The following is a 21,705-nucleotide window of genomic DNA, read 5'->3' on the forward strand; positions in this document are numbered from 1 at the left end:
GATGAGGTTAAAAGGTGGAGCAAAATGCAATCATCTCTTTGGATCACCCACAGTTGGTGAAGTGATGGGTGAGCTGGCCGAAGCTTGTGCAATAATTTGCCACAATAAGTTCTGTTAAAAAAATAGCACTTGTACCAAGTTAAATAACGTGCTAGTTGACAATCTGCAACATTTAAATGGAGTAATTAAAGTAGTAAGGACAGACACTGCCAGCTCAGCTGTGCTACCACAGGCTGAGGTCCGTGGCATGACTTCCAGCCCTGCTAGGATGTGCAGGACGTAACCAGGTCTCGCCCTCAGCACAGTAGCACAAGGGCATGGTGCAGACATGATGAGATAAAGGTGGGAGATGAGGGTAAGAAATCCACTGTGCAAAAAATAAAATAAAATAAAATAAAATAAAATAAAATAAATAAAATAAATAGAGGTAACTAACTGCTGCCTGTTTGCAGCAACAGAAGTGCTTTAAAATAGCCAGGTTCTATAGGCTATTTGTCTTGTGCCTCGCGACTTCCTGCTTCACACTAAAAAGTAGAGCATATAAATAGAGCAGGCAAGTGTGAATTGATGATAGCAATACACGTTGCATTTTAAATTCCTGGAGATCGGATTCCTTTTTTGGCACTTCAGGCCTGTTTGGGACAATTTTGTGCAAATGGGGACAGTTCAGTCTGAGCGTCTCCAAACAGGAGCCATGCTGCCGACTGGACCGGTGGGCATCCTGGGACAGCAGCAAGGTTAGCAGACTGAAATCTCAGTTTTCTCAGCTTAAAAATAAACTTGGCAGCCATCCCCAGAAAACAAGCAGGCTCATTCCAAAGCAAACATCCTTGCCTGCAGATGCCTTTGTCACAACAGCAGCGACTGTGGAAGCTAATGAGCCTGATTCGCTCTCGGAGCACACCGGTGTACACCCACTGAGCTGCATGCTGCTGCCGAGGGAGCCGCCTGCTCCCTGCAACGCCTTTTGAACCAGAAGGGTGCCGAAAAACAGAAGCCTCAGCCATCAGTCCTGAGATTTGTGTGTGAAATGGCTGCCACTTTGTCAGAGGTGCTTAATTCTAGGTTGGGGGCTTTTCATTTGGTATGTCTGTAATCTTAGGTTGAAAGCTGTCTATATGAAAGTGCATTTTCTCTCAGGACATCCTTTTTGCAGAGTGATCTGAGAAGCCTTGCAGTAAACAAGCTCCTTCAATTTAACATTACAGTCATAGCACAGAATGCTAAAGAAAGTTGCTTCCATTCAAAAACTCAGCAGGTTGGGATAATGAGTGCACAGAAATGCTCTGTTTAATGGGATTTCCCTCATTAGCAGCCTTTTTTTTCCTCACTGAGACCTCGTTCCCTTACTAGTAAATACTGACCCTGTAATAAACATCATTGGAAAAATAATGTTTCTGTGTTGTATATATTCTTTTGTCCCAGGTTTATAGGGCACTTCCTCTTTTTGCAAGACCACGGGTTTCCTCAGCCCAAAGTGCCAGGGTTCAGAGAGGCAATGGCCTTTGGCTGTCTGCCTTCCTTGCTTGTTCCACCTAGAAAAGAAGGGTAACCCTCCAGTCTCTCTCTCAACGTCCTATTTGAAGCAGTTACACTGAAAACATGACAAAAGCTCCCACCAAACCACCAAAGTATCACTCTCGCACGAGACCTGCCCTAACAGAAGGCACATAGAGCCTTTAAGCCTTTAACCTGTGCACTGCCCTTCATTACTTGAGGTCTGGATTTCCAAAATCAGTGGTTGGAATTGGCAGGATAGTGAGTAACAACATTGATGGGCTCCTCAGCACCACCAGAACCCTGTCCTGAAGGGACAGTGGCAGCTGGGATGGCCTACACAAGGTGCACAGGAGGTGCCCGTCATGGTGCTGTCGGATGATGGTCCCATGGGATTGCCCTCATCAGGGGCACAAGGACATGGCCTTACCCTGGCCCCTGCTGGTGCTCAAAACCTCACTGTGCTGCCTGCTCAAGCCAGGCCCAAGTGGGCAGACAGAGCTTTCCTGTGAGCCAAGACCACGTGCAGTGGGGTACTCTGAGGTGTTTAGCATGTCAGTGGCACTTGCATCCATCACAGTGACTGCCACCAACCTGCCTCCTAGGGACTGAGCAAAAAGCACTCAGCAAATCACACACCTATCTGCCACAAGGTCTTTGGCAGTGGACTAAGCTATGCCTGAAGTAAAATAAATCCTCACTGGTATTGCTGGACTGGGGCTCACCATGCAAGATCGAACTGCTGTCACTCAATTTGTCACTCAGAAAAAACTGATGCATACAGAGGACACATTTATTGCCACAACTTGGTCTCCTGGGCAGGCCCTGGGTTTTCTAGAAGTCTTTGATTCATAGGATCATAGTTATAGAATCACAGACTGAGTTTGGTTGGAAGGGACCTTAAAGCTCACTCAGTTCCAACCCCCTGCTATGGGCAGGGTGGCCACCCACCAGATCAGGCTGCCCAGGGCCTCATCCAACCTCCAAATTCAGCAACAACTCTTTCTCCACATCTTTGCACCAAGAAGAAGTGAGGCAAACATATGTAAAATGACACACTTTTTATTAAAAGTTACATTCAGCATCAATGGACACGTTTACTTAAGATTTTAACTGTCAAGGAGCTTACAATTATAAATCCCTCTAAGGCATTAAAAGCTCTTAGATGTTTTTACTTCTTTGCAATGATTTCATATAAATAGGATACGCAAGTGATGATGCTTGCCTAAGAGGATACCCCTGCTGCACTAAACAAAGATATACATATAAATATATGTATAAAACAATGAATTTTTCCCTTGTTAGAAACTTTCTGATGGGGGGTATTTCACAATCCTTAAGGCTTGAGCTCTGACCCTGCAATTGCTTTTCATGAAGAAGCCTCCTGCTTAGGTACAGGTTGCTCACATGGATGAGAGCTGCAGGACAGGCATAAGCTTTGGCAGAATCAAGAACATCAAAATGCTCAGTGAAATATATTTACCATCTGTGCAAGCACCATCACTTGCATCACTTAGAGAGGTCTCTCTCTGAAGCTACAAAGAGAGGACAGGCACTGTGGCAAAGGCTAATTGGCATCTATTAGTTTCTAGTTTTTGAAGGGTTTGCTCCTCCTCAGGCTCTGGAACTGGGGGATGTTGGTCACAGTGCAGGGCAGAGCTCTGCTCATATGCCACTGCAGGCATGAGCTCAGGGCACAGGCGTGTTGAGTTGCAGTTCAAACAGCACAAACCTCCTGCGATGCACAGTGGTTCAGCTGCTTTTTTGAGCACAAACAGCAAAAGTGTCAACCGCGTCGACCGCCAAACCCCAGTAAGTAGCAAATAATTCATTTTCGTTCCAATCAACCATGCTCTACACCTACAATATCGGCACATGTGTGTGGGAATGAAGAAAATGACTCTTGAAACAGGCTGTGACAAACAGATGAACTGCACAAACTAATTTGAATCAATACGGCTGCCAGGTCTGATTCTCCACAACCTCACCACTAAGTTGACGTTTGCGCACAACTCCTTTGGCTTGGTGCTTTACAATAGGCCCAGTCAGAGAGGCCGGCCTGGCCTTACTTTATACGGGAGTTGGTTACTGCACAGCATGTGGCTGATGCAAGCTCCCAGAATAAAGTCACTGTAAGCCGCTCAGTGCTGGACGCTAATTGCTACATGGAGCCCATCCCCACGGACAGACAGACAGACAGCCTCACTAGGGGTTTCACCAGCACAGCCCAGCCGCAGCAGAAGCAAGGCCTCAGTCACACGAAGGCACACTCCACGATTTATTCCTGAAAGATCACAGTTGTCCACTGAAGACAACTGCACTTCTGTATTCTGCTTTGAGCTCTCCTCTTGCACAGATGGTTGGGAAGCACCAAGGTGACAGAGGAGCTGTCGAGGGTTTAGTTTCTCACTCTCCGCTTTTTCTGCCCCGGTCCCGGTTGTGATAACCACCACTTGGTCCTCATCTCAGAACATGTGGGCAGAGTGCTGGCTGGGTCATGGTTTCTGGGACCCAACAGAAGCCAGAGTGAATTGTGCTGGCAGTAGAAGGATCAGACCCTAGAGCACATTATTTTTATCCCATTCACCTCACGAACACAAAAAAAGAGAGAGGTTCCAAGAACAGGCTTGGATTTGGGATGAAGGGAGGGAAATGCTCCTCCCTTCCTTTTATTCTGGATCTGCTGGTTTGAATTGTGTCTTAATAACAAGACAGTATTTTTTCAGGGGGATACTAAAAATGCTGGAGTCAACAGTATTTCCACCCTTGATTAAAACAGCTTCTGTAACAAAATGGAAATACTACAGGGGGAAATTATTGCAAAAATTTTTTAGTTTATAAAGTGACTCCACTTTAATGGAGACGTTTTCCAATGCAACCAAGGACAGCTAGGGATCCAAAATCCTCTGAAGATGAAGGTGAACTGGGACCATAGCTACCATTTGTGCTCTGAAAATCTTCGTCTAAAAGCCTGCTGGGCTCTGCGGATACCCAGTAACTTCTCTTCTAAAATCATCTCAGGAAATTGAGAATACATCAGAGACCTGTACAGACAGTTCAGCTGCTGCCCTTCCTAGAGCCTAGCTCTGGAAGAGCTCCTCAAGCATCACTGCTGTGCCCCATCCAATCCTGTGCTCCTCTGGCAGCATTGCTGTGTCCCATCACCCGTGCTTGTCCTGCAAGCCCCTTCAGTAAGGAAGGGCTGACAGAGCAAAGTTAAGCCCATGCTCCTCTGCTCAGAAGAACACTGGCAGAATACGGCGCTGATTTACAGAGATCATCTCTTACTGATGGTGTGTTTGTGAAAGGTAATGACACCATTACAGCTTCATGTAGAAAGGCATTTTTAAGCTTCAAAAAATAAAATAAAAAATACACACATGCACACTTCAAACTACAATCCTCCATTGGAATTTGAATTTTAAGCACAGTTTAACTCCTCAGTATGTGAAGTCGCATGGCCACATTAATCGAGAACATGTGAATCCAGGAGAAAGAAATCACTTCCAGTTATGTTGCCAGTGTTATGTGCATAACTTTCCCATAGCTGTAGATCCATTGTGCTCCATGTTATAAATAAGAAATTGCATGGTGACAGCTAAAATTCAAAAGCGTTAATGTTTCTCTTTGCAACTTTTTTTCTCTTTTTTCTTCCTTTTTTGTTCCAGTCTTTTGAGGTTTCTCTCCTCTCCCTCCTCGTAGAAGTTACTTGAAGCAACAATATTGCTTACCCAACTGACATATTTACCGTAATTAAAAAATAGTAGGCGCCAAGCAAAAATGACTAATGTTGCTATCTGACAAATAAGACAAGGAGCGGCTTCTATTGATTCTGAACCAGGCTGTATTGTATTTGTGCTAATACACATTTCTCCTGCCTTGATTTTGTTGGTGCTTTAAGGAGAAAGCTGAAGGCAGCACAAAGGACGCAGCCGGGCACTGCCCTGATTCCCTCACAGGCAGCAGCTGCTGCTAAAGCCACTGAATTGCAGAGCACAAATGCAGTGAGTTGGGCCCCCTGAATGAATACAAACGGACTGCCTTGTATCACTTGCGTTCTAGGTCCCTTTCAACCATGAAAAACAGCTACAAATTGTTCCCAGAGCTAAACCACTTAACATCTTGGCACTTGGTTGTTTTTAACTTCGTAACAATAGGCACTGTTCACTCCTCTCAATCTCAGTTTTTTATTCGGTAATAAAGCAGGAATACTGATGAAAGGCCAGTCACGGCTTCTCCCCATGGTATCAGGGTGGTGGCATGTGATGATTCACATGGGGTGTGTTTGATCCAAGAAAGCCCAGCCTCTGCTTATTCTTCCTTTGTTCTGTCATCTAAGGTGGAAAGGCAGAGAGAGACGAGATTTATTTTTTTGCTTTTTACTATTATTTAGCAGTCACAGAACAAGATACATATAAGCAAAACAACAGGGAGTGGAATTCTATTCTTCAGCATCAAAAATTACAAGTAAGAGATGCCTTTGAAGTGGGAAATCTGTCTCCCGCAAACTATGGGCATTTGATTCTCATTTGTGCATGATTCTTCTCCAGTGGCAGGTTTTACAGTACATCCTTTGCTCTGCTATCGTGTTGTGCAGCCCCGCAGAGGGTCAGCATCTGCACCTGGTGCTGTACAATAACAAAATTAAAGGGTGGTCCCAGCCCCAAAGAATTTAAATTCGAGCCAGGAGAAGGCAAGGTCAGTCAGGGGGAGATGAAAAACCACCCAGGGCAGTGTAGATAACTGCAGTAAACAATGGGAGCAGCACATCCAGCCTAAACCTCTGTCAAATTTTTCACAGGTAGAAAGAGTTTTAAGGAAGGATTTGAAGGAGGATGATAGGATAATGGAAGGGCATTCCATTCAGAAAACAGAACGCTGTCTTTTAAGACTGTAACGAACAAACCTAAGGTGATGGGCATCTTAGTTTACAAGGGAGCTGAGCTGGTCTTGTGGTCCTGAAGTGAGAAGCAGGGCTGGAAGAGAGGTGGTACCAGGTGCCAATACACCAAGGGAGAGGAGCTGAGAGGCACAAGGTGACACAGGCAGAGCGACAGTCTTGGGCAATTGTTTTCAGCACAGTGCTGCTGGTATTCTCAGTGAGGGAAACTCCTGCGTGTCAGATTGAGAAAGCTTTTCTGCTGACTCCCATAGGTAGGCAGCTGTGTCTGATGCTGCCTCGGCCCTGCTGCCAGGCTGTGCAGTGCCTGCCTGTGCAAAGACCACCTCTGTCCTCACACACCCACAGGGGGATTTCGTAACACACACCCCTTACCCATTCTCTGCCTCTGCTAACAGGATACAATTTCACCGCAAACCCCTATCACTGCATCTACTCAGAAAGCTTACTGGAAGAAAGATGAAACCTTTATCAAACAAAAGTCTCTTTTGTTACACTGTCCTGACCGTGACCCGAGGGGAGCGAGTGTGCCCACTGCACATGTTCAGCTTGCGGCCGGGGTAGTGCACCCACCTGCTCCTTCAGCTCAGCCAGCTGGCTGGAGAGCTGCTTCACAAGGCTCATGGTTGACTCCAGCCTCTCCTGCAGATTCCTGATTTCGTTTTGCTCACTGTCGCCTTCATTGCTGACCAGAGACATGGCTCTCATCCGAGGGAACCAGTCCAAATTCTTCTCCTATACAGGTATCAGAGAAACAACAACGTTAGTAGGGGGTTTCTGCAACGCTACTATTTGAGACCAGAGAATGTAGACTCAGGTACTTCTCAGTAGATGACACACTGTGAGCTTCACAGTCACTGCATGGAGCAGACATTTTACACAGGCCTTTCTCTGTCTACGCAGAAAGCATCAAGTGCAAAATCTTCGTTTCCCACAGCTGCTCCTGTCCCATCTGCAGCCCTGCCATGAAGAGATACACACAAGGAGGCCTCTCTGGGACCTCACATGCTCCTGGGGATGCTTTGAGGTACTCACAGGGACACATTCCCTGCTGTCCCCTCAGCTGTCAGGACTCTGCCTGTTTCGCTGTCCCTGAAGGAGTACCAGCAAATCAACATGTAGACAAGGCAAGCCACAGCCCTTGCTAGGCTGGCCTGCAGCATGCCTGCTGCAGTAGTAATGGTCTTGGGGCCAGTTCAGCTGCCCACAGTAGAAAATTTGGGATCCCAGGAATGGCTTGGGCTTGCAGACTATGTATCTCAGCATAGCCCCATGGTGAAGAGCTGATGGGCAAAGGACTGGGCACTGCAAGGATATTCATGTTCTCAGGCTATGAATCTGGTCGTAACAGAAGTGCTGCAGATAGCTGATAAAAATTGGGAATGTGGTGCAGCAGCATGAGGCTCAATCTCCTCCCTTGCCCAGGGGCACAGATATTTGTGTGTAACCTATAACAGGCTGGAGGGTGCGAGACTGGGAGGAGTGCCAACCATGTGGCAAGCAATGCAATTTGCCCTACTGTATGAGACAAAGGAAGTAGGTCCTGCATCCAGTGATGCATGACATCAACGCACCTCTGCCTTCCACCCTGGGGGAGTTGGAGGATGTGGTTAATCATACATACAGTGTTTTGCAACAGGCCTCCACAGACATGTGCCCTTGATAACTTTAAAACAGAAATAGCATGAGCTGGAGCGTGTTTATTCCAGTCTCCTGCATGATTGAGTGCACTTCCAGTAAGTTTTCAGATGACACTGAGTTTGGAGGAAGTGTTGATATGCTTGAGGGTAGCAAGGCCCTACAGAGGGATCTGGATAAGCTGGACTGATGGGCTGAGGCCAACTGCATGAGCTTCAAGAACACCAAGTGCAGGGTCCTACACTTAAGTCACAACAACCTCATGCATCCCTGCAGGCTTGGGGCAGAGTGGCTGGAAAGCTGCACAGAGGAAAAGGATCTGAGGGTGTTAGTTGACCACCAGCTGACCAAGAGTCAGCAGTGTGCCCAAGTGGCCAAAAAGGCCAATGGCATCCTGGCTTATATCAGAAATAGTGCAGTTTGCAGGATTAGGGAGGTGATTTTCCCTCCGTACTTGGCACTAGTGAAGTTGCATCTTGATTTCCACATTCAGTTTTGGGCTGCTCCCTACAAGGCATAAAGGACCTGAAGCATGTCCAGAGAAGGGCAATGAAACTGGTCTGGAGCACAAATCTTATGGGGAGTGACTGAGAGACTGTTGAGTCTGGAGGCTCAGGGGAGACCTTTCACTCTGTACAATTCCCTGAAGGGAGGCTGCAGTAGAGTGGGGGTTGGTCTCTTCTCCCAAGTAACTCATGATAGGATGAGAGATAATGGCCTCAAGTTATGCCAGGAGAGGTTTGGGAGCTGGGATTGTCGAGACTGGAGGAGGCTGAGGGGAGACCTTATTGCTCCCTATAACTCTCTGAAAGGAGACAGTGCTACATGGGGATCGGCCTCTTCTCCTGCATAACTTGTGATAGGACTAGAGGGGAAGGCCTCCAGCTGCACCAGGGGAAGTTCAGGTTGGATATTTGGAAAAATTTCTTCTCAGAAAGGGTGGCCAAGGATTGGAACAGGCTGCCCAGGGAGATGGTGGAGTCACCATCCCTCGAGGTGTTCAAGAAATGTGGCACGAGATGTGGCACTGAGGGATGTAGTTTAGTGGGTGTGGTGCTGGTGGGTTGATGACTGGACTTCATGATCCTAAAAGTCTTTTCCAACCTTAATGCTTCTATAATTCTATGATGGATGGCTCTGAACAAATATCACTATTTCCCTCCAGCTCCCGAAAACAGGAATACTTTCTGGAATTCCACCTACAAGACAGCAAGTAGCTGTGCTACTTATGTTGTCTGGACTTTGTACCTGGTACAGTCTCAGGTGCATCACCCATACTGCAGTCTCAGAGTTTGCCTTCAGCTTCTTTGTTTGCAGACAAAAATACAGAAGTCAGAGCTGGTTCTGTATTATTTGTAGCTGAGCATCCAGTGGCAGCCTTATGTGAGCAGATCCACATGGGCTGGTTTGCGTCTATAAGTTTATGAGCCCGTGAATACAATTTTATTGTGCTTCCAGAGGGAGATGACTACTTTCAGTTATGTCATGCTCTACCCTGACCATCAGGCCCTCTGACAGGAACATGTTTTGAAACCACCAAGCTAACTCAGAAAGCTGCCATGAGACTGGAAGCACATATGGTGTTTATATTTTTCCATTACTTGGGTTAGCCCTATCCCCTGCTACCCTGTACAAGACTAAATGCAAAGCCACAAGAGTGCTGGGTTGTTTCCTTCTTTTTAACTCAACACTTCTAATGAGTTTTTGTCCTACTGTGCAACCTCGGGTGCTGTCACTGCAATGACAGGATGCCCAGGGAAGGAGACGGTGTGCCCTTTGCTGTGTTGTGCAGCCCACAGCTCGGTCAGCCGTGTGCACTGGCGGAATGAAGCCTTTCCTCTCTGCCCACTTCTTCGAGCCTCGTGATCTCATTATGACAATTTACTGTGGTTACGCATGATGCCATTTTCAATGGGTCATAACTCATTCAAATCAAAACCTGTTTTCACCAGCTCTGCTGGTGGAGATCACGTGCCCCCTCCCTGCTGGATATCCCCACAGACACATGCAGCTGTAGGCTCCAATTTCGGCTGCAACCAGGTACGCTTACAAGACCTGCATTCATTTTCCACAAGCACGCTCTGATATTTATTTTAAATTTATTTTGGCTAGGATCTAGCAGAGCATTTATCACGTGCCTAGTGTTAAGCGCAGGTGTAGTCATCTATACTAAGCTTAGTTTGTGCACAGCACTTCCCTGGCTCAATGCTTTTTTTTTTTTTTTTTTTTTTGCTTGCAAAATGTTTGCCATTATAGTCACAGAAAGTGAATTCAAAGGAGCTACAGTGAACAGAGCTGCAGTTGTATCCCAATATTTCCTGGAAAGCTCTGCTGTCTGCACCCATCACAGCTTCTCTTGCTTGACACACCTGGATGTACCCGCCTCAAGGACACGTTACCACAGGAGCCAACTGAGGGCTGGGAGCACCTCTTGGAGAGGCTCACTGCAATGCTGAAGCTTCCAACGCTAGGCTGCAGAGGGAAAGCAATCTGAGACTCCATCACTGCAGTTCTCGTGTTTGCTGAGCACTGCTGCCAGGACTGTGAAATGCACTTTGCTAGTTTTGTTTTCCATCTGCCACTCCCTCGCTTCTCCAGGACGTGAGGCAGACACTGCCAGCTGCGTGGGAAGGGCTTTGCAGGTTGACCCTCCACTGCACTGAGGCATCGGAGCAACACAGCACACACCCATGTGGCTGCTGGGCAGCCCAATGCAGGGCAGTTGGCCTGCCCCAAGGCTTCCAGCATCAGCTGCAGCCCCCTCCTCTGCACAAGGTTAAACCTCTGGGGAGAGAGGTGTTCAGAAGTGGGTGAGGAGAGGGACAAGGCACACAGCACCTCACCGCTGTCATGCAACGCACAGCTGTTTGGCTGGGACAGCTCTTCACCATGTGCCAGCCCATCTTGGCCACCACAATCCCAGAGTCACAGAGCTCTGTCACTCTCACATCCACATGTATCCAACCCTGCTTCCCAGCACTGCTGTGATAATCAGTCCCAAGGAAGAAACCTGGCTGTGGTTACGTAACAGACCCAGAGGTTCCAGGCATTATTTTGCCAGAAGTTTGTACAGGATCAAGCAAGGGCTTAAGCCAAGTTCTAAGAGAAGTTGATGGGACTGCTTGGGTGGAAGATCTCATCAGAAGAAGCAACCGACTTCTATAACCAGATCAAACAGCTGACTGCAAGGCTCTCACTTGGTAGTGCCAAGTGCTATGATGGGTACTGGCAGGACTTTGCTTCTTGGTTCTTGACAGCACACACGTAGAAAAACCCAGTCCGACTGTGTGATTATGTCACACAAAATGCAAGCCAACCTGTCTTTAAGTTAAAAATATTTATCTGGCCTTCATCAATAGTCCCATTGTAACATACGTGCTAGTTATAGTCCCTTGCTGAATGGCATGCATTTGCCAGTCAATACCATCTTTTTTTTCCCCAAGTATTGTGAACTGCAAAACTCTAATAATATTAAAGGGCAGCATGAAAATGAGCTCCGCTGCACAGCCCTGTTTGCTGAGTCTGTACCTCAAACAATTCGCAATTGCCTCCGGGGATGAAACCTTTCGATCACAAACCTGTGAGGTTCCACAAGACAAATCGGAAAAGGTTCTTCTGCAGAATGTTTTAGTGAACTGGAAGTGTTCACGGGGGGACAGGCACTCTGTGACTGCTCAGCTGCAGGAAAGCTATTTTTACTTCAAGGTAATTGCTTGCCAATTAACTTGAGGTAGTTAACATGTTTGTATAACACCAAACATTTGTTCTGGGACTTAAAACATTTATGGGCTCAGCCCAGGGTTCACCTTGACCAGCTCACACACGTTAAAGCTGCAGTGTGCCTCGGCCATGCTGCAGGTGCTGCTTCCCTAGCCGCTGTGGGGATGGGACCTGGGAGTGTGTCATCTGCCATGCCTTAGCCATTCTTCTTAGAAATCCAGCTGCATTCCCAGAGTTTAGGCAGACATTTTGAGCCAACAACCTACGTGAACGAGGCGGGCTGTTGGTAGGGAGCAAGGCAAACCTCTGCCAGCAGCTGTCACAGCCTATAAGCAGCAAGCAGGTTAGCGCAAGGTGACATAGCTCTAGGAACAAACGAACACACAGAGGTTGAGCTATGTGGACGCAGCACTCTAAAACAAAGCAGACACAAAATGAATGGCTAAAACGTACAGAAACCTTTCTAAACAGCTGGGGCCGAGTGTTGTTACTGTTACTTCATTCTTGCATCAGACAGCAGCTATCCTCAGCCCAACCGCAGCAGCCCACCTACGGATCACAGGACCTACTCGCTGCACCCTCCCTCCTTGAGCATGATGTGCGCCTCACAGAATTCATATTTAAGCATACGTCTGTGTCTAGGGCAGAGAGTCAGCCAGACAGGAAGGCTGCAGGGACAGAAGGGAGCCGCAGCCTCCTCTCTGCCAGCTCAGCTGGACGGAAAAAAATAAAAGGGCAGGTGGGGCTAGCCAAAAGGCTGAGGGCCAAAGAGACTGCACACGAGCAGAGCAGACATTTCGTGCAGTGATCCAGCATGCTCACTCCCGCCTGCCTCCCTGGCAGCAAATCCCACTGGCAGGACCTCAGCAGCAGCGAGGCCCGGGAGGGCACGCGCTTCTCCGTGAGGTCCCTTGCATGTGCACAGTGCCAGGTGCTAATGGCAGGGCACATGCAGAGCAGTCGCAGGACTTAGGGGATTTGCTCCTTGCATTTGCTAAGAAACCTCAGAGCCTTCTTCTCAGAGAGGACCACTAAGAGCGAGAGCCTGCGTTTGCCTCTAAGCGACTTTGTCCTTTCTTCCCACAGGCTGTCCAGGGCAGGGCAGAGCTAAGGGCTGAGTACTCCCTTCAGTCAAACATTTCCATTTTTCTGACTCTGATAGCTCTGTCTGAGCTTGGAGGGAGGAAAGAGTGAAAAAATTTGTTTGGAGTTTCTGTACTTTGTAAAAAGTCTTTCCTGAGCTGTCCCTGTCCTGTTGGCATGGCCAACTGGCTTCAATTGAACTCTCACGCTGAGCTGAATCCATGTCTTCAGAGTAATTGGCAGGGGATGCTCCTTCAGGAGGTGCCGGTTTCACAGGCAGCAGAGAGATGGATCAGCTGCAACCAGCGGGAGAGGCTGGGCTGAGCCTTTTAAAAAACAGATTACTAGATAACAATGAGAGAAAATAGGTCAAAGAGTAGGACAAGGGGGATGAGGTAGAGGAGCAAAGGCAGCCTAATGCAGACTTTTTGCCAGTGCCATCCCCACAGGCTCAGTCAGAGGCCACGCTGCTGCCAGCTATACAGAGCTTTCATTTCCTTAGCAGGCACTGCCCAGTGTGGGGACGCTCAGCCCTTTTTACCCCGTGACCCATTGTTGCAACATGAAAACAAGCAGTATGGGGACTTCCCTCCCACCTACTCAAAAAGAAGATGACTGCTCGGTGACCTCCCAGCTGCCCCCGCCTTCCCCAGCCCACCACTCCCATGTCCGGCATAGGCCACTCACTCCTTGGTGACTCAGTGCTGGCGTGTGCTGGATAGGAACTGTGATGGCAGCCTGGAAAAGCCTCCTACAGCTTTAGAAAGACGAGAAGTGCATATCGGGGTGGTAAGGCCTAATCTGGGGACATCCAAGGCAGCCACTGCTCATCACCCAGTAGCCTCCATGTCCAGCGAGTGCCACCACACAGCCCCTCCGACTCTGTTGTGCCCTAAGACTTGTGTTTCCATGTGAATATTAATAACTGCAGATGTTATTGCTCATATCCTTTCAGGTACAAGAACCAGCAGGGCCATTCACTCCTCTTTCCTGAGCCAGCACCTTGAAAAAATACTCTAGCTCCAGGTACAGAGAGGTCTATTTACTAAAAAATGATTCTGTGAGTCTGAGGTGTAAATAAGTCCATCCATTTCTTTCCTAGATTAGCTGCCCATGTAAGCAGAGAGTGATCGGTCCAAGCTACCTTCTGAAAGCTGTTTTTTTTCTGCCTGGGGATGCAGTCTGGTCATAAAAGTCTGCATCGATGTAGCTCCTATAGCCACCTTAAAAAAGGGATTTTGAAGATTTAAACTATCTTGTGCTTTAGATGACATGGGGCAATAACCACTTTGTGATTTAATCACAGACAATAATAATTTGGTTCAGTGCATGATTCAGCTAATCCACAATTTGATAAACGTTCATCCCAAACTACAAATCCAAATAGCTTTCTGCAAATCCTGTTTGACACTTTAATGTTAAGACTGCATTTGATAAGCAATCTGTGCTGTACAAGAATATAGGGCGGGAAATTAGGAATTGTTATGCAGCCATATGCAACCGCAACAGTAATTCAAGGAAAATAAAAATAAACCTTGGTAATTACAAATAAATCTTTATGCAATGAGAAAATTAATATATCTGACTGGGCCTATACTTGATTGATATATTCTACAACTTCCACGGTGCATTGGAAAATACAGAAATCTGTTTCCCACTAAAAGAAGGTTGAAAGTTAACATAGCCTCACAGTCTGCTTTAGCAGCACCATTGGTGCATTTAGTTCCATTTTCATTTGACTGAATGTTTTTGAGGGCTGCAACAGAATCTATCACCTTAATTCTGGACAACCGTGAGCTCTGATATCTAGGCCAGTCACTCATGAATATCTTGCAGTGCTTCATTATTGGTGTTCCAGTTTGTGAAATCCCCCAAAAAGCTATGGGGAGGGATGATAATAAATCTCAAACCTCTACTGTTTTGTGTGGCAGTTTTGGTACTCAGCTTGAGAGTCTAAAGGAGGATCTTGCTTTCCCAGGAAAGAGACCCCAGAGTTCCTGCTCGGAGAACACACAGATCTGGCATTTAGCTCCAAGAGATGAAAACAATCACAAAAATGTATTTTCACAGTTCAGCCCATATGTTTGAATGTGATCTAGCACCACTTCTGTGGGCAAGCCCGTAAGTAAGTGTTAAGCACAAGAAGCAGCAGTGTGCCCTTAGTGTGAAAAAGGCAAAGCACACCCCAGGCTGCATTAGCCAGAGTGCAGCTAGCACATGGAGGGAAGCAATTCTTATCCTCCCACTGGCATGTGTAAGGCTGTATCTGGAGCACCATGTCTGACAGACACTGACAAACTGCAGCAAGTGAAAGGCCTTTGGTTTAGGTAGGTGCTGGATCACCACGCAAATGGACATGGCCCTGAGCGATCTGCTTCATTTGGACTTGCTCTGAGCAGGGGCTTGAACTGGGGGGGGTCTCTGGAGGTGGCTCCCAGCTTGAATTATTCTGCAGTCTCATGCTGTGATATGCACAGTGACTGTTTTCGGGCCTTGAGAGAGGAGGGCTGAGCTTCTACCTCAGCCCAGCACCACTCTCTGAAGCTTCGCTGCCTTCCCATGCTTTCCTCTGCCCGTGGCAAGTGTCCATTTCTCAGCTGTTGCTTTCTGATGCTGCCTCAGTCATTCTCTGCCACCTTATCTCTATCATAACTCTGAGAATTGATATTCTCCTCTGCAAATCCTCAAGAATTCCAGTACTACTATCACAAGCTAGGATTTAGTTCTTTATATTTGTGCCCATAAAATAGATATAAGTCTAGATTTGTTCAAAATATGAATTTACTTTTCCACATTCCCATGTTTTCATGTTGTTAGTGGTTACAGGACAAGCTTTAGGAAGAACACTTCAGATTATTCATTTAAAATAATTAAGTTATTTCTGATATAATCCCTGGATCTTGTGCATAAAGAAACAACATCTGGTACAGAGATTAGAAAATAAATGTTCTTGGCTTTTTCTTTCCTTTTGTTAAACAGATGTTGTTGATACAAAACACAGAGCTGTAAATCATAACTTGCATGTGGACACAGACTGTCACTACTGAGCAGAAATTTACTGTGGCTAGATAGAGATTTGAAACAGCAATGAATCACTGGTTTTATTCACGTGGATATGGTTTCAATATTCTGACATTAAGTGCACATGTCCTTAAAAAAAGAACCTTTTAATGGCAGCACGAGAGGCTCTGTTTTAGTTCCAGCTGTCTCTGTAGGGGAAGATCAGCATAAAGCAATGGCCGTATGGCCATCCTCACACAGAGGCATCTGGCTGCTCTCCATCTCCACAGCTCACTGCAATGCTGCAATCGAGCTGCACAGGCACCCTGCTGCTGGGTGGCACCTTGCCTGGCACACTGCATGGGGCACCCAGTGACAGGAGAGGGCCTGAGCCATCCACAAACTCCACCGCTGCTGCCAAAGTGCCTCCAGCCCCAGCTTTGCTCTCCCTCTCATTCCCCAACTGCTCCCAACATCGTTTCAGCAAATTCACTGCTTGTTTGTTGTGCTGGCTCATGTGTGTAGCTGAATGGCTGTGCCTTCCAACGATAGTTCTGTTGACCGCACTTAAAGTGAACAGAATTCAGGTGCTTATCCAGCCCCACGTCATTCCTACCACGCACCACCAGCCAGCCTGAAGTCTATCTCACTGAAGTCTCCATTCTTCTGATCCTCTTTTTGTATTGATTTCCTTTTGCAAGACACGCTGGTGGGAGCACACCAGGCATTAACTCCAGACACTAACTCCAGACACAAGCCCGTGCCCCTAATACCACTGCAGTGTAAACATACCCTACAGTACCACATCACTACTAGGGACAGGCTGGTTGTCTGCTCCTTAGATACACACCTGCTGCTCAGCCGATAAGGACAGCATACACTTTGACCTGTTTTTGGCAATGGAAGAGCTGGTTTGATACAGTGGATCAGGGTCTAACCTCCTTGTTAATCTCCCAGCCATGACCTTTACCTCATATCTTTTGGAGCATGGGATTCGGGAGTGTGCTTGTTGAAATGTATGCATTTTTTGACATTTAGATTTAATTCTCTGGCCCTGTCACCTTGCTTTTTGCAAGTACTGCCCGTTTTCTAGCTTTAGCTTCAATTTGGCGTAACAGAATCTTTGGGAAATACAAAGACTCAGCTGGAGACTCATTTTTCAGAGGCTCAGGACTTGACCTTGTTCTCAGCTTCGCACAGCATAGCTTCACCGATCGTGGTGCGATTGTTCTGGTTTAGGATACTCCCTGAATCCTGATCTGAATGGACTGCTTTGGGCCCATTCTGGCTCTGATATATTCTACAGATGGTGCAATATGAAAGGACAACTTACAATACCTTTTCTTTTAAAATTAATTAGAATTATTACCTGTCCCTAAAGGGAACAACTGTCCTTTTAAACAAGGATGTGACCGCTCATATACCATGCATTTGTATAAATGCACATAGTCGAGCATCAGTCAGAGAAGAAAGAGCTCCAGGTTTCTCTTTGAAGTGTCTCCTGACAAAACACCACGGAGCCACAGCTGCCTTTCAGCCATATGGGCCTGAGCACCACCAACAAGCTCTCCAAGCTGTCTGCAGACCACTCGCTGTGTTCAACTGCTTCCACATTCCTCTGCTCTGTGAGCCCATCTCCTCACCTAAGCACACACCAAGAGGCCTCTGAGAGGCTCTGGCCATGGCTGCACCCCACCGGGCCCCACAAACCCCACTGGGAAGCACAAAGCACTTTTATTCCCAGAGCCACTGGGGAAGAGGTGGAAAACAGCAAAACTGGGCCTGCAAAGTGGGATGTCTGCTCACTCAGGTTCATGGCTACTGCACAGTGTTTTCAGAGGCTGCAGGCACAGATCGATAAAGGAAAAAATGTCTTGCTACAATGTGAACCTCTAGCTGCCTGTACTACATTTTCATTTAGCTCTCTTGTTCTCATTGCTAGGAAAATATTGAAACAGATCCTCTGTGCAGATCTGCTTTTTCCTGGTGGCTTTTTTTTTTTTTTCCTTCCTTTTTATATATTTTTTTCAGCCCAGCATTTAAATATGGTTTGTTCTGTTCAATTAAAATGCATTTTCTGTTGAGAACAAGCAGATGATCAGTTTCACAACCCCAGAGTTACAATTTTCCTTCAGCAGCACCCAGCAAAATGAAAAACAGAGACAAAACATTTTAATCACATGTGTATAAAATACACAGTGTTCATTAAACATGCTTTAAGCTCGTCTGTTTGTTTTGGAGATTCTTTAAGGCTACTACTACCCCAAACCCAAAGAACTGTAATGCGATTCCTGATCTATTGAATTTTGTAGGATGGCTGTAGTGGGTTCCATTATATATAAATTGGATGCAGCCAATTTACAATCTCCGATACACACTTTTATCTCAAAATGCCCTGTGAGGCAATTGTGTAAAGTACTTTATCAGGGATTGTTGTTGGTAATATTGCAAGATTTCATGATGTAAAAAATACATCAATGTCATTTAAATTGAACAAAAAGGTTCCTGGTTTGCTTTTCTTTTTCTGTATAGCACTTTCAACCATTTCTCAATAAATTTGTTCAATAAATACTGTATGAAACAAACATTTTGCACATTGTCCCACAGATACAATTTGCCAAACTGATTGATTTCTTTCTCTATGACTAATCTGATTCCGTTAGGCTATATATCTTCTCTTTTATTAAAAATGATGCCATCTTTGCTTTTTATCATACACACAACCCGAGAACTAAAAAGAGAGAAGATTCTAGGAACAAGACTTGAAAATCCCGACACCAATCTCATAAAACAGATCCCAGAAGATAAGTGGCACAATGAAACCAAAGTTATACAAATTCAGAAACTTATCCATACGGAGCAATGCACACCTGCACATTTTTCTTCCCACAACAGATACAGAAAACAAGCAACTTCATCATGTCCATGACACCTTGTAAAACGCTACTGGTGCATTCAGTCCTCGCAGCTCTCACTGTCTCTCAACTGTGAGAACTCAGAAGCAGTACTATATTACATCTTTCCCCTGTTTTACTTTTTGCAGAATGTCATCCCAGTGACTTCAGTTTAACTTTTAAACGGTGTCCTTTGTAAGACAACTGCCTCAGACTCATCTGCCTGTTCTTTTACATATTGCTTTTCTGTCTTTGGGAAGCCCACAGTCCTTCTTTTCCTCAGCATCTGCAGCTATCTGTCTTAGCAATTTTGGAGTGTCTTCCTCATTCAAGAAGCCAGAAGCTTAGTAATGCTGTAATACAAAGAACAATAATCGTTTTCAAATGTTGCAATAATATTCTCAAGTAACGCTGAAGACTTCCTGTGTTTGTTGCTTCTCCTAGAGTGCAAAATCAAATGTATTCAGTTTATACGCTGTGGGATCTGAATGTGACACTGTCCCTTTGGGAATGAATTCATTATCAGTATCTATGACTCCAGTTAAGGTTCAGGTCTCATTGGGCAAAGCCACGTACTTCCATTCCTGGGAGAATTGAGCCTCTGCTTCTGCCAGGCTTTGAAGCACAAGTAGGTGCCTATCCAAAGGCCTTGGACAGCCTTTCCATCATTTGAAATCACAGAATAAAGGTCTGCCCACACACAGATCTATCTCAGCCACATGCTTCTTAACAAAGGGATAAAAGGTGGTTTTTGCAAGCTGCCTTGAAAGTTAACAGCTCCAGCCTCTGGCAGGTTGAGGCGGGAGTGGATTCCAGCAGGGAACCGCAGCCTGTGTCCTGCCAGCAGTGCTACTCAGCTCCAGGGTGCTCCAGCTGGATCACCTCCCCTAGATGTTCGTGGGGATGTGCAAGTTTCAAGGAACACTGTCTCGTGTCCAGACCCCTCCTTGAGATTTTAAGGCCAGCAGCAAACAAAGAAACAGGAATCCAACTCAGCTCATTTATTTTAATTAACAGATTGAATGAACTGGAGTTGGAAGGACAAGGAGACTGTGACTACATTGTACTATCAAGGCAGAACACAACTTTATAGCAAAATCAGTCCTCAAAGCCTAAATATTGTTCAGCAGACAAATCCTTCAAATGCAGAGGGAACTAAGCAGAGCTTACAACAGATCTACAAAACCACAAGATCCAAAAAGAGCAGTGCTAGGTATTATCAACTCACTGCTCCCAGACCTCAGGGGAAAAAAACAAATCTCAGGATGAATATACTCTTGGAGAGTTTTAGTTTCACTCTGTAGCTTTCAATTACATTACAGCTTTTTATTCAAAAGTTTCAAAGGAGAGGGAGGAAAAAAAAACCAACAGGATTGTGCTGGTGTTGGGACCTGTCCCTTTAGGAGTTTACAGTGTAGGGCTGAGCAGTGATGCAGCAGGGACAATGGCACTGCACAGTTGTATGGCTGTCCCCTCACTGAGTCAGCTGGAGGGGTGAAGCTTATCTCCATACCCTCACTGCACGCATCAAAACTGCCCGTGCTGTAGCATCTGTGGTTGATGCTGATCTTTCTCTTACTCCAGCTAATGGCATCATTTCTAAGGAATCAGGATCAGGATCAGATCCGTGGTTTCCTGTTCAAACAGCAACAGTAGAAATAATTTTTCTTCCCTTTGAAAGAATGTATATAAGCTTAAGCCACTAAAACCTCAAGCTTTTAAACGAGGTCCCAAATGAAGCTCACCTTTCCTTTTATTTCCCCGTACCTCACACATCACCTAGCTAAGAAGGCCAACTAAATTATTTATGGTGGACCAGAAAGAGCCCATATCTGAAAGAGGCACAGCCCTTGAAGTGAAAGAGAAGACGCTCTGCTCTCTTGTAGAACAGGAGCTTCATGCAGAGATGCAAAGTCCTTATGTGATACTAACTCTTCACGCCCTGAGAAACACACAAATGGGAAGGAAATCAGCTAATTAGGCACGTTACTGTAATTGCTTATTTTATGAAGTGGAGAGGGAGATGTTCAGCACTCTTGTGAGATAATAATATAGAGGCAAAATTATACGGAGAAGGAAAATAGTAATGGATCACCTAAAGAAATGAATGTTATTTTTGAGCAATAGGAAAAGCAACAATAGAAAAATAATGCAATACTTAGCAGAAAGAAGAGCAACAACACCCCAGCATGTTCTGTAAAGGTAAAACTGAGTCATGCTCATGCATATGAGGGAGTGGGTCAAAAGCAGTGCTTGAACCTGTAGTAAGTATATTTCCAGATTTGATTCCTTATCACCCCTCAACAGCTCTGAGATCCTTTGTCAATTTTAGTTATGCCTTGATACACAAAAATGACTGTTTCTGGGATTTGGTGCACATAATCTGAATGCCAGGAGGCCTACTTCCATGTGGAAGGACATGGAGAGCTGACTGCTTACTCTTCCTCTCCCCTCTATTGAGCATAACACAAATGGGAGCAGTAAATCATCTATTTAGGCATATTTCTTTAATTGCTTCTTTTATGAAGACACAACTACAGACAAAACCGACATTGTATTTCCTAGGAAATTAGCCTGTCAGTGAGACCTCAGATCTTATTTAGCATCTAGCTTTTATGCTATTGGTCTAACTGCCACAGTAAGTAATTACTCATAATGTGACATGCATTGTATCAGTCTTTTAAAAGTAATTAAGGAAAAATTGCATAGCTTAATGCTATGTACATACATCTCATCCTTGCAAGCTTTGCTTTGATAACATCTGCTCCTTTTTGGAGGAAGGCCAGTTTTTAGCAGCAAAATAAATCAGTCCTAACAATGGGAGCATTATTAGCTTGCTGAAAGTTATAAAGTCTATGCCTCACTCCAGTGGAACATTTGGATGCATAACTCCTGTGAGCATTTTGAAGTCTGTGAGTTGCCAGATCAGAAACTTAGTATTGAACTAGAATTTATGATAATGAAGAAACCTTA

General features: G+C 45.7%; 1 protein-coding gene across 3 annotated transcripts in view; it reads right to left on the bottom strand.

Moving 5' to 3' along the window:
- Window positions 1-2,543: 2,543 nt before the first annotated feature.
- ITPR2 (inositol 1,4,5-trisphosphate receptor type 2) overlaps window positions 2,544-21,705 on the bottom strand; it is a 263,980-nt gene continuing 244,818 nt past the window's right edge. For all 3 annotated transcript variants that reach the window (XM_085231963.1, XM_085231974.1, XM_085231957.1), the window contains 2 exons: window positions 6,971-7,132; window positions 2,544-5,831 (listed from right to left, as the gene is read on the bottom strand). In XM_085231963.1, coding sequence (XP_085088089.1) covers window positions 5,745-5,831; window positions 6,971-7,132 — 249 coding nt within the window. In that variant the 3' untranslated portion in view covers window positions 2,544-5,744. The remainder of the gene's footprint in view (window positions 5,832-6,970; window positions 7,133-21,705) is intronic.

This window comes from Meleagris gallopavo, chromosome 1 (assembly GCF_905368555.1).
Source record: "Meleagris gallopavo chromosome 1, MGAL_WU_HG_1.1, whole genome shotgun sequence".
Lineage (NCBI taxonomy): Eukaryota > Metazoa > Chordata > Aves > Galliformes > Phasianidae > Meleagris > Meleagris gallopavo.